The sequence below is a fragment of the Rousettus aegyptiacus genome, unplaced genomic scaffold, assembly GCF_014176215.1.
Source record: "Rousettus aegyptiacus isolate mRouAeg1 unplaced genomic scaffold, mRouAeg1.p scaffold_m13_p_3, whole genome shotgun sequence".
Lineage (NCBI taxonomy): Eukaryota > Metazoa > Chordata > Mammalia > Chiroptera > Pteropodidae > Rousettus > Rousettus aegyptiacus.
In genome coordinates, this window is record NW_023416306.1 from 146,450,458 (window position 1) to 146,468,574 (window position 18,117).

General features: G+C 33.5%; 1 protein-coding gene across 11 annotated transcripts in view; it reads left to right on the forward strand.

Annotated features, from left to right (window-relative positions):
• Positions 1–18,117, forward strand: part of FUT8 (fucosyltransferase 8) — a 265,395-nt gene that overhangs the window by 196,191 nt on the left and 51,087 nt on the right. For all 11 annotated transcript variants that reach the window (XM_036217863.1, XM_036217871.1, XM_016131252.2 and 8 more), the window contains one exon: positions 5,575–5,689. In XM_036217863.1, coding sequence (XP_036073756.1) covers positions 5,575–5,689 — 115 coding nt within the window. The remainder of the gene's footprint in view (positions 1–5,574; positions 5,690–18,117) is intronic.

An 18,117-nucleotide genomic window follows, 5' to 3' on the forward strand; every position in this document is an offset into this window, starting at 1 on the left:
TTTCCCCTTTATAAATCAACTTAATTATGGCATAATTTATATACAATCAAACATGCTTCTTTCACCTTGGGATTTTCTTGCTTGGAGTACATTTGCTCTGTGCTAGCCCTTGGGGAATTTCTCTCTTTAATATTTTGAATTGGATGTAAATAAAATACTCTCCTTGTGGTCTTCAATGGCATAATTTAGACAGACTAGGACATTTAAAAAGAGTTTTGTGAATATTAAAATATAAAAATTGGCAAATTAAAAGAAAATACAAGTGGTTCCATAGTGTAGTGGTTAACATGTCTGCTTTACACGTAGAAGGTCCTGGGTTCACACCCCACCAGAGCCACCGTCTATGGTCTATGGCCATGCTACCCTGAACAAGCCCGAAGTCAGATCTCAGAAGCTAAGCAGGGTCAGGCCTGGTTAGTACTTGGATAGAAGACCACCTATGAAGACCAGGTGCTGTAGGCATAAATAATAATAAATAATAATAATAATAATAAAAGAAAATACAATGAACATAAATGTAGCTCAGCTTTTGAAATAGAGAATTTGTTGCCTGTCATAGCTGGCTTGCTGTCAGAGTCATAGATTCTGTTCTACTCTACCAATTGTCTTCAGGCATCTGTACTCTACCCTGAAATGACTAGCACTATTCTGGTGGTACTTTGCCTGAGATTATATTACCCAGGCTTTTACCTTGTCTTATACCAGGCCTTTAGATTTATCACCCAGCTCCTATATTTTTTGAGATGGTCATAGTTAAAACCAAGACAGACAGATTTCTGGAGTTGGGGGACACTTCCTGATTTAATTTAGAGTGGAGTCACTGAAAACCGAGCATTTCTATACCATGTTTCCCAATAATGGGCCACGACAGAAACTTGCTTTTTGATTATTCTCATGTCTTTGCCCAAAAGATAATACATTTATCAGGATGATAACTTCTAAGCATTGTCAAATCATCAAAGAACTAGTTTGAATTTAAGGTTGTTTCCTGGGCTTGTCTTCCTTATATTATCTCCAATGGGGAGGCCAAGAAAAAAAATTTAAAAAGCAAGTTTAATTTTACTTGACAATTGGAATAGAGTAACTCATATTTAGACTTACATTGAGACTTTGACTGCATTAACATAAAAATTAGTGTACTTTTTTCATTGTTTGGCTTTCTACTTATAAGCTTGGTTATTCTACTTTCTTGACAGAGATTGGGATGAATTTGAATAATTGATTCCAAGATAGTTCTGGTGTGTAACTTAGAAAAACATTCTCTTTTATGTTTTTACTGTTCTAATTTTTAATGTTCGAAGATTTTTTTCTTTTTAAATTAGACCTAATGGCATTTTTACCTTTTGAGGTCCTTATAATTATTGTCAGTGAAATGCAGTGCTTTTTGTCTATTTGTGTGAGTATGTTTGATTTAACGTAAAGCCATGCAGAACACATTGAATTTCCTTTTTTCCTTCAACAGGCTTTTGCTGATAGACCAGGGTTTTATCCCCCTGTACTACATCTCCAGAAACAGTACCGCTATTTAAAGTTGAGGCTTGCAACAAGTTTTGTGATCACTCCCATTTGATGGGTAGGAAAAAGCAAATGACCACATTAAAATATATGAAACCTACGATATATAAAAAATAATGAGTATGATGAGAGTGATAGGAAAAGCTTATAAAATTAAGAAAATAATTTAAATGAACTGCCAGCTTAGCCCGTATAACACCATTAGGATTAAAGACTTCTAGTATATTTCCGTGATCAACTCACACAATTTCCTACGGATGATGACTTTTCCCCCAGTAACTTTAAAATAATATTGTAGACTATGTAATAGTCCATAGGGGCCTCTGTTTTCTAATTGGAAAAACTTAAAAGTTAAACTTAAGTTTAGTGTGTAAGACTGCAAGTTTATTCCTTAAGGAGGCAGTAAGTTGTAGGTTTGGTTTATCCAAATAAAATTACTCTTTTTTCATAAAAAGAAAGTATTTTGGATCTCAAGTGAGAATAATAAATATATAGAAGATAACGCATCACATGTTAGATAGACTCTCACCTGTTTAAAAAGGGTAAACATGAAAATAGTCAAGCTGCAAAGTGTACTGTTAAATGAATGACTGAAGTACTTCACAGACGGACCTGCTCAAAGCATTGTGTAAAGCTATTCCACTATTACTTGGGTAGATGTTCTAAACTTTTGCTATGATTTTGAATTTTACTTATATGTTATCAATATTTTTATTTTATTCAAAGGGGCTATTATCAGGTATTCTCTCATTAATTGTGTATAGTTCTAATGGTTTTCTATGATAGTAAATAAGATTTTAATTTTTCTTAATTTTTCCTGTTCATGACCATTGCTTTGTTACTAAATGATTTAAGAACCAGGAATAAAAGAGAACTGAGACTATGTCATATATTCCTAAATAAGTCACAATGATTGAGGGCTAGTTGTCATCATCTGCTAAATGAGTTCTCACTGATTAATCTCCTTCTTCAAGGTGTTATAAGGCACTGGGTATCGAATCATTTTTTATACTATCACCTATACCCAGTGGATCCTTCCTCTTAGTTATGGAATTGTTAGTAGCTCCTCTTCGGACACAAAGTAAAGGCTCTGAAACAACTCTCTGAGGCATTCTAGTATAAATAGCAGTATTTTAATTTGTTCAAGTTGTTAAAACAAAAATACCAAAGACTGAGTAGCTTATAAACAACAGAAATTTATTTCTCACAGTACTGGAGACTGGGAAGTCCAAGATCAAGGTGCTGGCAGATTTTGGTATCTGGCGAGGGTCCTCTTTCTGGTCCATAGACAATGCCTTGTCACTGTGTCCTCATATGGTTGAAGGGGCTTCAGAGTTCAGTGGTGTCTCTTTAATAAGATCACTAATCCTCAGAAGGGTTCTACCTTCATGACCCAAAGGCCCGAACTTTTAATACCATCACATTGGGCAATAGGTTTCAATATATGATTTTGGGGGCAGACACAGATATTCAGCCCGTGGCAAGCAGCCACTACCTATATTACTACTTTGTATGTATTGTCACTGATCATTTTTTAAAAATATGTGGAAAGTATCATAATACTTATTTTAAAATGAAGTGACTTAGTCTCAGGTGTCAAAATAACTTTCCAAGGATACAAAGCTCGTAAGAAATAGAGCCAAAACTGGAAAATAACTCTGACTCCCAAAATTCTTTCTCCTCTTATTCAGACTTTGATTTTGCATGTTTACATTGAACAGAGTTAACACTTTTGTACTCCAGACCCCTTACTTTGATATTTGTTAGTGTCGTAGTTAAAAACCTAAGCCTTAGAATCACACTACGTGGGTTTGATCTCTCACTCTGCACTCCTGAAATTTGTGACTTTGAGTAAATTATTTAATCTTTCAGTGCCTTACATTTCTTATCTAATAGTTATGAGGATTAAATGAAATAATGTAAAGTACATAAAATAGGTGTCTGGCCCATAGTAAGAGCTTTATACCTTTGTTGTTCATTGTTCTTATTATTGAATATTATAGATCAATTTTCTGTAAGTACTTTTTGAACCTCCAGCTGATGTTTTGTTTTTAGTCAATACCATTATTACAAGTGATTTCTAAAGCATATATATGATATATTTTATTTATATATGCTTTTCTGACAAATAGAAATAAATTCCTAACTTTATAATTTTCAGAAGCAAATAATGCATAAGCATTCCTTGAACAGAAGAGTTAACACAAAGTGTAGAGAAGGGTGTAGAGAATGGATGAATCTAGAGCTTTAACTTGTTAAGGATTATTCCCTAATCCTTTCTACCATGAAATTGGATTTGTGAAATGTAAAAATTATCAACATATCATCTAAAATTTTTGAAATTTTTCTTTTGCTACTTTTCATTTACGTATCTATTCAAAGGTTATTACTGAATATTTTCTATGTGACCAATACTGTTCTAAATGATTAAAAAACAGTTTTTTTTTTCTTTTTTTTTTTTTTTTTAAACCCTACTCTCATGGAGCTTAAATTCTGACAGGAGGATAAAGATAATAAAAGAAGGAAGTAATGATGTATATTAGAAGGTAATTGCTTAGAGAAAAATGAAGCAGGGAAGGAGGAGAGGGAAAACCAAGGAATGGTGATGGTAATTGGGTACTGGAATTTTTAATTGAGATAGTTTGGGAAAGACTTATGGAGAAGGTGACATATGAGCAAAGACATTTGGATGTGGTTGGGTATCTGAGAAATGAGCATTCCAAAAGAAGAAGGATCAAATGCAAACATCTTGAAGTAGGAACATGCCTGGCATGTTCAGGGGTTAGTGACAAGGCTGTGTGGCTGAAGTAGAGTAAGCAAGGAAGATAATAGTAGGAGATGAAATCAAAGAGGTAATAGAGGGCCAAGTATTTGGGGCTTTGTAGGTCAAAGTAATAACTTTGAGTTTGACTGAGTGAGATGAAGAGACCATTCAATGTTAAGAGCAAAGGGGTAAAGTTATCTGACTGACCTTTAAACAGGTTATGACTATAGTATTGAGAATAGACTGTAGAGGTAGGCAATGGTCGAAGCAGGGTGTAGACCTATTCAGAGGTCACTATAATAATTCAGGTGAGAAAAGATGGTGGCTCAGTTGATGGCTTAGTGGTCATTGGTGCCAGTGGTGATATGTGGTCAGAAATTGACTAAATGTTTGCTAGTAGATTGGTAGGGGTTGTTATTTTTCTTTATTACTAAATGAAAGTCATGGCTTTTATTTAATGCAATATAAATAAAACTTTCTGCAGCAGCCTAAAATTTATCTTCTTAGTGTACTGGGTATTTTAGTTTACTTTGTAGGAAATGTACTGTGTTGTAATTGAAATTACTGATTTCACACAAAAGTGGGAAAGTATCTTAACAATCATTTTATTAGTTTAGACCAAGAATTGTCAAAGTATGGCCCAAGGGCCAAATCTGGCTCATAGCTTGTTTTTGTGAATAAAGTTTTATTTAAACACACATACACGAATTCATTTATGTATTGTCTATGGCAGTTTTACTACTATAAAGGCAACAGAGGCCCACAAAGCCTAAAATATCTACTACCTGGCCTTTTACAAAAATTTTCTCTGATCTTTTCCCAACCACTCAGTCTTAAAGTATAAAGAGAAAATTTAATAGGGGACAGGAATTGACAAGAGAGAGAATAGAAGGTAATATTCAAAAATGACTCCAACATATTTCTCTCCTTTATCTTAATCTACCATTATTATTATTTATTTATTTATTTATTTATTTATTTATTTATTTATGCCATGGGTATTTATTTTACCCTCGTCTCTGTAGTGCTTTGTGTTGGGGAATAAGTATACCTGACTCACCTAGGGTGGGGGGAAAGGTAGGTTTTTCTCAACAGTAAAAATTTACAATAGGAACGAATCTTGGGTGTTAGAGACTAATTATTGAATTTCACGGCCTTGATAGAAAGTAAAAGGTGAGTGTAAACATCAGTGTGAGCATCGATCTTTATGAAGAATTTGACTCTCTTCTTATGATTGTGTAATCCTGTGATGAAGTACAAATAAGTAAGACTTCCAGTGTTGTTTCCTTTCATAGGTCTATAATGACAGATCTATACTACCTCAGCCAAACAGATGGAGCAGGTGATTGGCGGGAAAAGGAGGCCAAAGATCTGACAGAGCTGGTCCAGCGGAGAATAACATATCTTCAGGTAATGTTTGGTTAAGAACTAAGTTTGAGTGAAAAAAGAAAGAAAATCATAATAAAACTAAAAGAGTTACTGTTGGTTTTTAGTCTTGTTAGCCCTTTCTTTTTGAGAGTTTTTACTCACTCATTTTACATATTGATTTAGAGAGACTATGTTATTTATGCCTTGAGTGTAATACTAAGATGGCTAAAACAAGGCCCTTGTCCTAAAGGGAGCTACTTCACACACACACACATGCTCATGACTAAAATACAAATAAAAAGTGCAACGCTTTATATAAGAGATACAGATGAAATGCTCATTGGAGGAAGGAGACATCAGGGATAGCTTTGTGGAAAAGGTATTATTTGAACTGAGCTATAAAGAATAATTAGGTGGGATTTAGACACATAGAAGAGAAGAGCACACTGGCTGGAGCATATGATGTGAGTAATAGTCCATAGTTGGGAAAGAACAATATAGGAACCCAATGAGAAATGGGATATTTTGGTTTGTCTGGAGTTTTGCATTATGTGAAAGGAGGGATAGAAAATAAGCTGGAAAGAGATAGGTTTGGAGCCAGATTGCAGAGGTCCTTGGGTGCAGGTTAAGCTTTATGGTGTATAAACAGTAAGTAGTTACTAAAATATTTTATTTATTGGATAGAAATCATTATGCAACATATAGGAAATATAAATCAAGGGTAAACTACAAGCCCCAGGCCCTTGTAAATTTATTCTCTTCATTTTTTCGTGTTCTCTTCTAATTATTAATATGCATACCCAATCTTACATATTTATAAGGCTAGAATTGATTTACTTTTGAATTTTGTTTTTTTTGCTTCATCTGCTATAAGGTTTTTCTATTTTAGAGTTACAGCCTACTTCTGAAAGTTTTTTACACCTAAGAGTGGCATGATGAGAGTGGTACTTTAGTGATATTAATCTGAGAGTAGTAATTTGGTTGAACTGTGTTAGCATTTGGAAGAGACTGGAAATAAGGAGATCATTTAGGATTTGAGGACCATATGGCAGGTGAGAAATATCGAGGTATGTGGCAGTTTGCATTAGAAATTAAGAGACAAATTTGAGAGTGTGAAAATAGAATTGATAGGCCTTTCCAAGTAGGTGAAAGGCCTGAAATGATTACAATAATGGAAGCATCATTAACTGATAAGGGATAAGGAACTTAAAGGTAGAATAGCCTTTAGGGAAAAACAACGAATTAGTAAGTAGAAGTCTTCGACACTCAAAAACTTGAAATGACCATGTCTATCCCTTTCTAATACTATTGATGGTATACTTTCTATGTACAATCACTCTGCTTTTCTTTTAAGAGTAAGGTGTCTTATAAAAGCAAAATAATAGCCGGTAAATTGATTCTGTATATTTTAAGGCACACATTTTCTTAAATAGGTAAAAGTAGAAAATCTACCGTTTAAAGAGATCATTAAAAACCAAACTGAACTTGGCACGCTGTCTTGGTCTCATACTCCCATGTCCATTTATCAGAGATGTCTGCAGAATGAGAAACACTTGCCTCCTGTAGGGAAGAGGTAATTATCTCCTATCAACTAGAAACTCATTCAATGAACTATAAACAGCTGGTGGTGCAGAACTATCATCCTCATTTAAAATGGAAATAGCTATGGTTTTTGAGTTTCTTCCATTTCCTCAAATTCATTAAATTTTCACCCAACAAAAATTATATTTAAACTATGATTTTGTCATAGTTCAGTCCCTCACATTGTAACAAGCACCTGCTACCTGCTTCAGTTTCCTTTTCTCTCTTGGCTTTAATTGGACAAATCTGATCCTCTATGTGCTGATTTCTCTTGTTCTATTAAAGCTAAAAACTGAGATAAAGAAAAAAGTCTTTGACCTCTGATACCTGTATTCAAAATAAAAATAAGCAGTTTATATAACTTATTAGTAGAGATTTTAGAAGGCTCTCCTTGTTTAGCCCATCAGCCAACAGTTATATAAAAGATGATAATTTGTATCTAAGTAGGGAATATTAAGGAAAAGGTACAATAAAAGCAAATGTTTTTAAAATTTAAAACCTGTTTGGGAGACTTATGTTATTCCTGATAAATAATTCAAACTTTATAATTTACTTTCAATGATTGGTTTGGGTAGTTGAAAACATTTTCAATTTTACTAGATTTTTTTTTATTCATGTATCGGTTCTCATCATAATCAACAACTATTTTTTTAAAAAATAACCTTCTGATTTGTTTAAGATATAATGTCTATCAGAAAGAGAAGCTAAGAAAATAATGCCATTTACAATTGCATTGAAAAAATAAAAATACCCGGGAATAAAAGTTTATCCAAGGAGGTAAAAGACCTGTACTCAGAAAATTATGTCATTGAAGAACAAAACTGAAGAAGATACAAATAAATGTAAACATATACTGTACTCATGGATAGGAAGAATCAACATCATTAGAATGTCCATACTACCCCAAGCAAACTATAGATTAAGTTCAATCCCTATCAAAAAACCAACGGCATTTTTCACATAACTAGAAAAAATAATCCTAAAATTTATGTGGAACCATAAAAGACCTCAAATAGCCATGACAACCTTCAGAAAGAAGAAAAAAGTTGGAGGTATCATGCTACCTGATATCAAACTATACTACAAGGCTATGGTAATCAAAATAGCATGGTACTGACATAAAAATAGACACATAGACCAATGGAACAGAGTAGAGAGCCCAGAAATAAATCCACACCTATATGGTCGTTTAATCTATGACAAAGAAGGCAAGAATATACAGTGGGGTAAAGACAGTCTTTTCAATAGTTTTGGGAAAACTGGACAGATATATACAAAAAAAGATGAAACTGGACCACCTTCTTACACCATATACAAGAATAAACTCAAAATGGATTAAAGACTTGAATGTAAGACCTGAAACCACGACACTAGAAGAACACAAAGATAGCAGACTCTCTGACATTGCTCTTGTAATATTTTTTTTTGATATATCTCCTCAGGCAAGGGAAACAAAAGAAAAGATAAACAAATGAGACTACGTCAAACTAAAAGTTTTTGCACAGCAAAGGGAACCATCCAAAATGAAAAGACAACCTACTGAATAGAAGATATTTGCCAATGATACGTCTGATTAAGAGTTAATTTCTAAAATTTATGAAGAACTCATACAACTCAACACCAAAAAAGCAAATAATCCAATTTAAAAAAAAATGGACAAAGGACCCAAATAGGTATTTCTCCAAAGAAGACATACAGATGGCCAATACATACATGTGAAAAGATACTCAGAGTCACTAATTATCAGAGAAATATGAATTAAAACTGCAATAAGATATCACCTGACTTCTGTCAGAATGGCTATCATTAATAAATCAAAAAATGGCAAGTGTTGGCCAGGATATGGAGAAAAGGGAACCTTCATGCATTGTTGGTGGGACTGCACATTGGTATAGCTACTATGGAAAACAGTTTGGAGATTCCACAAAAAAATTAAAAATAGAATCACCTTATGACTCAGCAATTTATTCAAAGAAAAGCAAAATACTAATTCGAAAAGATATATGCACCCCTATGTTCACTGCAGTGCTATTTACAATAGCCAAGGTATGGAAGCAACCTAAGTGCCCACCAACAGATGAATGGGTAAAGAAGTAGTGGTATATAATACAATGGAATATTATCCATAAAAAAGTGAAATCTTGCTATTTACAACAACATGGAAGGACCTAGAGGTTATTATGCTTAGTGAAATAAGTCAGACTGAAAAAAATACCATATGATGTCACTTATTTGTTTAATCTAAGGAACAAAACAAATGAACAAACAAAACAAAAACAGACTCATAGATACAGAGAACAAACTAGTGATTGCCAGAAGAGAGGGAAAATCAGGGATGGGCGAAAAAGTTGAAGGGATTAAGAAGTACAAATTGGTAGTTACAAAATAGTCATGGGAACATAAAGTAGAATTCACTTCGTAGTTTCTAACCAGCTCATACTAAATTCTAATCAGCTCATATTAAGTAAGCACAATGAAATCACAATGACTTAGTTTCTTTACTTGTTTGGTAAAGTTGGAAGTTGGCAGCTATGGTGGAAAGCTCCTAGTTAGGGGATGTAGATTATTTCCAGTTTAACTTGAAATTGTCTTCTAGTACAGGGTGATTTTTTTTTTTCTAACGTAGCTCCAAAGTTGACATTTTAAGCAAAATTGAGCTCATTTCAGGTGAAATCTAAATAAAATAAATAAAAAGATAAAAAATAGCAATAATAAAAAATTTCCTTTGTTTTGGGGGCTGTGTTTTGTTTATGTTTTGAATAGGACTTTTACTGGAAATTGGTAGATTAATAATTTTCCTTTTTTTTGAGAGAAAACTAAAAAATATGAAAATGGAGAACAAGTATTTTACTTTTTAAATGAGGATAGAGTTTTTTTTTAATTTAAAAATAACAGATTAGTTGTAGAAATAGCAAATTTCTCTTTTCCTGTATGGATGGTCTTTGGGATGGAAAGTGTCTAAGTCACACTATTAATGCATTGTCGAGGCTATTAAACATGTATTTTAGATTGTGGAGAAACCCTCCACTCCAACAGAGGATATGTCTGACCCTATTTTTCTTGGATAGGATAAGTTCTTTGAAATAGATTGAGGACCAGAATATAACTAGAAACTATTTATCTGCTAGTGTACTGACAGTGAGATCAAACCAAACATAAAGTGTTCTCAGAGTTGTGAAGTGTGTTCTACCGAGTGATTGGGACAGCAGTTGTATTTCTGCCCAACAGGGATGAGAACCAAAATAAAGCCAGAGGTGGTAATAACTGTAACTCATTAGGAATAGTCATTACCTTGGCTATATTAAGATATTTATTAAATATTTAAAATAGCTGGAGTAAGGAGAGAATTTCAGGACCTTTCCCTGTTTGAAAGAAAATTTTAGCCTGGGACAAGATCAAATAGAAAAAAGCAAACAGTTTCTGAGAACTAAGACCAAAGAGAATACTAAAAAAGAATACTTCCCCAATATCAAATATGTAAACAGGTTCAATAAGGAAAGAACAAGGAGTGATAAGTGGATATGGTGGCAAAGTCAGCTCCAACTTCTGGCAACCCCATGAATGAGTGATGTCCACAATGACCTGTCCCCAACCACCCTACTCAAGTTTCTGTAGACTCATGCTGTGGCTTCTTTTATGGAGACAATCCATCTCGTATTTGGTTTTCCTCTTTTCTTGCTGCTTCCATTTTCCCCAGAATTATTGTCTTTTCCAAAGAACCCTGCCTTCCTTCTCATGATGTGCTCCAAGTAGGAGAGGTTTAGTTTTCTCATTTTTGCCTCCAACAGTATTTCAGGCTTAATTTGCTCCAGTACTCACGTGTTTGTCTTTCTGGCAGTCCAAGGTATCTGCAGAGTTCTCCTCTGACACCATATTTCTGATGACTCATTTTTTTTTCCTATCAACCTTCTTCACTATCCAACTTCCACATCTGTACATAGTAACTGGGAACACAAAGATGTGGATTATCTTAGCCTTGGTCTCTAATCACATCTTTGCTCTTGGTCATCTTTCCTAATTCTTCCATTGCTGCTCTTCCAAGTGTCAGCCTTCTCTTGATTTCTTGGCTGCCATCTCCATTTGAATTGATGACTGAATCAAGGGAAGCAAAAACATTTTTAACAATTTTAGTGTCTTCATTGTCTATGTTAAAGTTGTATATTTTTTGTACTCATGATTTTTGTCTTCTTGATGTTCATATGCAGTCCTGCTTTGGCACTTTATTCTTTTATTTTCATCAGAAGTTGTTTCGAATCATCGCTACTTTTTGCCAGTAAGATGCATATCTTGATGTTGATATTCCACCAAGTTTTAGTTCTCCTTCACCAGAGTCTAATCCTATTTTTCACATATATTTTGCATACAGAGTAAACATTGGGAGAGATAAAATGCACTCTTGTCTGACACCTTTGCCCTAGGAAACCATTCTGTCCTTCCATATACTATCCTGACAATGACTTCCTTTCCCCAATATGGGTTAGGCATCAGGACTATCAAGTGCTAAGGCATACCCATTTCTTTCAGAAGAACCCATAGTTTTCCATGATTGACACAGTCAAAGGCTTTGCAGTAGTCTGTGAAAATATAGACTGTCCTTCTTCTGAAATTCTTTGGAGTGCTCCAATATCCAGCAAATGCTCAGAGTTAGATCTCAAGTGCCTCTTCCTTATCTGAATCCAACTTCAATATCTGGCATTTCTTATTTCATGTGAGGTAGAAGCCTTTGTTTCATCACCCAGAGCATCACTTTACCTGTCTGGGAAATTAGAGCAATGGTTCTGTAGTTACTGCACTGGTTGACATTTCCTTTCTCAAAGATTGGGATGTATATGGACCGTTTCCAGCCTATAGGACATTGTCTTGTTTTTCATATTTGTTGACACTTTCTTGTTATGATTTTGACATATTCAAGTCGCTGCAACGAAGTAATTCTAATGGTATGCCATCTACTCTTGGTGATTTGTTTCTTTCCAATACTTTCAGGATAACTTTCACTTTGCTCTGCAGAATTACAAGTTCTTCCTCATAGAAATCTTCAAAGGTATCCTTTTGTCTCTTCTGTATAGATTTTTACTGCACTGTTTCCACCCTCCTTTTATTTTCTTCTAGTTAGATAATGTGTTTCCTTGTTGGTCATTCAGCATACCTAAACTGGATTTGAATTTCCCTTTTATTTTTTGCATCTTCTGATAGAGATATCTTGTTTTTCCTTTTTTGTTGTTTTATCTCCTCACATTGGCTATTGTAATAGTTCTCTTTATCTCTACATGATAATGGTTGAAAACTATATACAGGATTCTAACCTGTCTTTTTTCACCCCTACCTTTGTCTTTCACCTGTTTTTAACAAATTTTAACATTTCTTTTGTCATCTCTCAGTTTTTCTTTCCTTTTTACACTTGGCATTGACTTTTCTCATTCTTCCCTAATAATAGTTCTAGAGTTAGTCCACAGTTCTTCTTGTTCTCATTCAGTTATGTTTAAGAGTGCAAATCTGTTTCTTTATGTGGACTTTAAATCCATCAGGAATGTGACTTACATTATATTTTTGCACTCTGATTTCTTTTAATGATCTTCTTTGGCTTTACCCTAATGTTTGATATAAATAGTTTGTGATCAGTATCATAATCTGTTCCTGGTCTTGTTTTGGCAGAGAGAATATAGCTTCTCCATCTTCTGTTTCCACTTACATAGTCTATTTGGTTTTTGTGTTGCTATCTGCTGGCACCGGTAGCTTTCATTTCATGAAAGAGGGGATTGCTCTACTAGATGCTGACGAAGGACAAATGTGGCAGTAGGAAGTAAAAAAAAGTTTTAATTTATTAAAGGTAATTTTTTAAAAATTAGTAAAAACTAATGGTGAATCAAACAGACACGGGATGCTCTCTGCCCTCAGGAAGCTTAAAGTCTAGTAACATTTTCAGAGGATCTCTGAATTATACATACACACACTCACACACACACAAATTTTTTAAATACCTAAAATTCTTTGTTTTGATGATTATATTCCTGACTCATTATCGATCAATGTAATATACCACATCAGTAATATAAAGGGAAAAAAACACACAATCATCTCAATTGATGCATAAAAAGCATTTGACAAAATTCACCTTCTTTTCATAATAAAAACAACTCAACAAAATAGCACAAGGAAACTACCGCAACGTAAGAAAAACCCGATTTTTGTATGCTGATGTTGTATCCTGCAAGTTTGCTAAACTCACATATTAGTTCTAGTAGCTTTTTTGAGTCTGTCAGATTTTCTACATAGATTATGATGTTATATGCAAGTATAGACATCTTCATTTCCAATATGGCTGTCATTTTGCAGTAGTCTCTTAATAGTTATTCACCTTAATTATTAGTATGATATAATTTACTGTTAGCATAATGTTCAATAAACCACAAATTTAGTTCCTTTTTTAAAAATCTTTCCCGAAGTTTGATTTTAGATTTTAAGAGGAGTTTTGACGCATCTGTGCTAATATAATCAGTTTTCTTTTTACTTTGATTTCATGTATGTTGGAGGTAAGGAGAAAATAAAGGGTTAGTTCATAATTTTCTTCTCTTTTACTCTATGGGAAAGTTCTGCTGGTGTATTTGGATTATGCTATCACAGGAGGCTCTAACAGCCAGAAAGATTAAGATGTAGATAGAAAAAGAAGCACCTAGAGATTTCACTATAGAGCAGTAGGGAGTCACTGACTATATCTAAATGGATAGAGCCACGTCATTATTTTTACCATTAATTGTTACTGTTTTCTCTCAAATATTTCTTATTTTACCCATAATTACTATACCTTTTATTCCTCTATTGGTATAACCATAGTTCCTTTTAAAATTGAAATAAAAGTTAATTTATCATTTTTAAAAGGAATTTATGTAAGCAAATGGCACTGGAAACACAAAATCATTAGTTTGTCAATAAGTAAGTAACATTATAGATGTAGTTCAATGTGCATTGAATGTTTGAAAATACTTTGGGCTTAAAATATAGGCTTCTGTTTCTGGATAAGATGTAAACATATTATACCCTATCCTTCCTGCTAATTACAACCAAAAGAAATCCTATACAGAGTGAATTCCTATGTTTTGTTTGTTCACTTGTTTGTTTTGCCTCCTGTGTATCCCAGTTGGGGATGCTGGGGAATCGTAGAAATACCAGTGAATGAAGCTGGAAATTTTTTTTTTTCATTATATCAACCCTACTCTAGGAAAACATCATGAAAAAGTTGCACCTCTGCCCTGCAATAATGAGGGCAGCTCCACCTCTTCTGACTGGTGTGAGAACAGCAGAAACTTTGGACAAAGCCTCGTCTACCACCATTGCCACACTGCAATAATGTGGCACTTTCCATTCTTCTAACTAGAGTAGAAGTAGCGTTAGTAAAAAGAGGGAATTAGAGAAAAAGAGGGAATTAAAATCTGTGTTTGAAATCCCAGGCTGACCTCTGAACATGCTATGCGTGAACTGATCAGAATCAATATAGAAAAAGGTTTGAGAACTGCACTCTGGTATAATGTACCACCTGGGCTTCAGACTAGCCTCTGGGTAGCTCACAAATAGGGCAGAGCAAAATAACACTGAAAAGGCTTTAATGATTAAATGGACATTTGAGCCACAGCCCATACAAGTGAGCTAAGAGTCTACATGGTTTGACTGCCTACTGAAATAGAAAGGAGAATCTCAACTCATAATACTCATCAACATACCAGGAAAATCTTAATTCAACCAAAAGATAATCAGCAGACACCTCACTGAGATGGAATAGATGTTAGAATTACCTGACAAGGATTTTAAAGAAGCTATAAAAAAGTGTTCCAGTGAAGCAATTACATACTGGAAATAAATGAAAGAAAAGAAAGAAAAAGTCTCAGTAGAGAAATTGATGATATAAAGAAAAATCGAATGGAAATTTTGGAACTGAAAAATACCATAACCTAAGAAAAAAATTGGCTCATAGTAGAACAGCTATGACAGAGGAAAGAATCAGTGCCTTTGAAGTTAGATAAATAGAAATTATTCAGTCTGACAACAGAGAGAATAAAGATTGAATAAAAAAAAGTAAACAGCCTCAGGAACCTATGTGGTGGTAACAGAATTTTTTATGTTTGTATCTTTGGAGTCCCACATGAGTGAGAGTTTGAAGGAAAAAGTGAAAACTTCCTATTTGATAGATCATTCAGACAGAAAATTAATAAGGAAGTAATGGCCTTAAGTGGCACATTAGACCAGATTGACTTAATAGGCATTTATATAATATTTTATACAAAAAGTGCAGAATACAAATATATGGAGACTAAACAACAAATAGATCAGAGAAGAAATCAAACAAGAAATCAAAAATTACCTTGAGACAAATGAAAATGAAAATGCAACTTCTCAAAATTTATAGAATGCGGCAAAAAAGCAATTAAAAGAAGGCCATTCATAAGTTATGTAGGCCTACCTCAAGAAACAAAAAAATTCCAAATAAACCATCTAACATTACACCTAAAGGAACTAGAAAAAGAAGAACAGAACCCAAAGTAAAGAGAAAGAATAAAGCAATTAAGGATTAGAGTGGAAATAAGTGAAATAGAAATTTAAGAAACAATAGAAAAGATCAATGAAACTAAGAGCTGGTTCTTTGAAAAGATCAACAAAATTGGCAACTGAAAAGGAACTAAAATACCTAACACAGTTTTGAAAAAGAAGAATAAAGTTGGAGGAATCACACTATCTAATTTTAAGACAATTACAGCTGTTGTAATTTAGATAGTATATGGTATTAGAGGAGTGGTAGACATGTATATAAGTGGAACAGAATAGAGTTCTAAGTAGAACCACATAGGTATGCTAACTTGTTTTTTCATTGAGGTGAAATTTATATAACATAAAACTAACCATCTTAAAGTGAACAATTCAGTGGTACTTAGTGCATTCCTGAGGCTGTGCAACTTTATCAATTCAAAAGAAAAGAAAACCTCATACACATTAGGTAGTTGTTCTCCATTACCTCATTCTACCTGCCTGAGTTCCTGGAAACCACCAATCTGTATTCTCTGTGGATTTACCTATTCTGAATATTTCATATAAATGGAATTATATAATATGTGACCTATGTGACCTTTTCTGTCTGGCTTCTTTCACTTAGCATAATGTTTTCTAATTTAATCCATGTGGTAGTATATTTTAATACTTTATTCCCCTTTATGGCTGAATAATATTCCACTGTATGTGTATACCAACTATTTCACCCATTGATTTGTTGATGGACATTTGGGCTGTTTCCACCTTTTGCTATTTGAGAATAGCACTACTAGAGACATGCTTCTTCTACATACATTTGTTTGAGTATCAGTTTTCAGCTCTTTTGAGTATATATTACTTATGAGTGGGCAATTGAGAAAGATTCAAAAGCAATTAAATGGAGGAAGCATAGTCTTTTTCAATAAATGGTGCTGAAATAATTGAACATCTCGTAGGCAAAAATTGAAACTTGACCTAAACCTCACACTTTATGTAAAATTAAATCAAAATGAATAATAAATCTGACAGATAAAGTAAATGTGACATGTAAAACTTTTAGAGGAAAATGTTGGAATAAATCTTTATGACTTATACTAAAAGTTCTTAAACATGATTCCAAAAGAATGATTCATAAAAGAAAAAAATCAGTAAATTGTGCTTTGTTATCAAAATTAAAAACTTTTGATGTGTTTAATAGGGAAAAAAGACAAACCATAGACTAGGAGAGAAAATCTTTGCAAATCACATATCCAACAGAGGTCGTATATCCAGAATGTATTAAGAACTTTCTGATCCCTACAGTAAGAAACAATCCAGTTAGAAAACGAGCAAAAGTTTTGAAAAGACAACTTTACCAAAGAGGATATATGGATGACAAATATGCACATGATAAAATGTTCAAAATCATTAACTATTAGGGAAATGCAACTTAAAAGCATGTTGAGATACCACTACATGCCTATCGAAATGGCTAACATTAAAAATATGAAGGATGTGGAGCAACCAGCTCTCATACTCTTATAAAACAGTACAGCCATTCTGGGAAATAGTTTGGCAATTTGCTATAAAGTTAAATATACTTTTAACCATGTGATTCAGCAGTTATACTCCTGTATTTTTATCCTAGAGAAAAGAAAGCTCATGTCCACACAAAAATTGTAAACTCACATGCATAGCAACTTAATTTGTAATAATCATACCTGAAAACAACCCAAATGTCCTTCAGCTGAATATACTGTGATACAATACACGAATAGGATACTGCTCAGTAATATAAAGGAATGAACTATTGATACAATAAGTTGAATGGATCTCAAGAACATTATGCTGAATGCTAAAAAAGCCTTTTTCAGAAGGCTAAATTCTATTAATAACATTCTCAAACTGATTAAGTTATTGTCATGGAGAACAGGTCAGGGTTTGCCAGGGATTAAAGTTTCTGGAAGGCTGTAACTCTAATGGAGGTAGTGTAAGAAAATTTCTTTATTTTAATGTAATAGTTTGTATCCTGATTGTTGTAGATGTTACATGAGTCTATACATGTTATAAAATTTGATAATACTATACCAAAAAAAAAAAAGCATGGAAAAACTGGTTAAATTCAAATAATGTCTATATTTTAGTTAACATTGTGTAATGTTCATTTCTTGATGTTAGATAATGCACTGTGGTTAAGTAAAATGCCCTCATTAAGGAAAACTGTGTGGAAGGTACATGGTAACTCTCTGTACTGTTTTTATAATTTATCATAGGTCTTAAATTATATAAAAATAAGTAGCAAAAACAGTGTTGAAGATTTTGAAAGGTAAAAAAAATAGCATGAATTGTTTAGAGTACTGTTAAACTGAAGCAGTGAGAAAGGTGGTTTTAAGAGG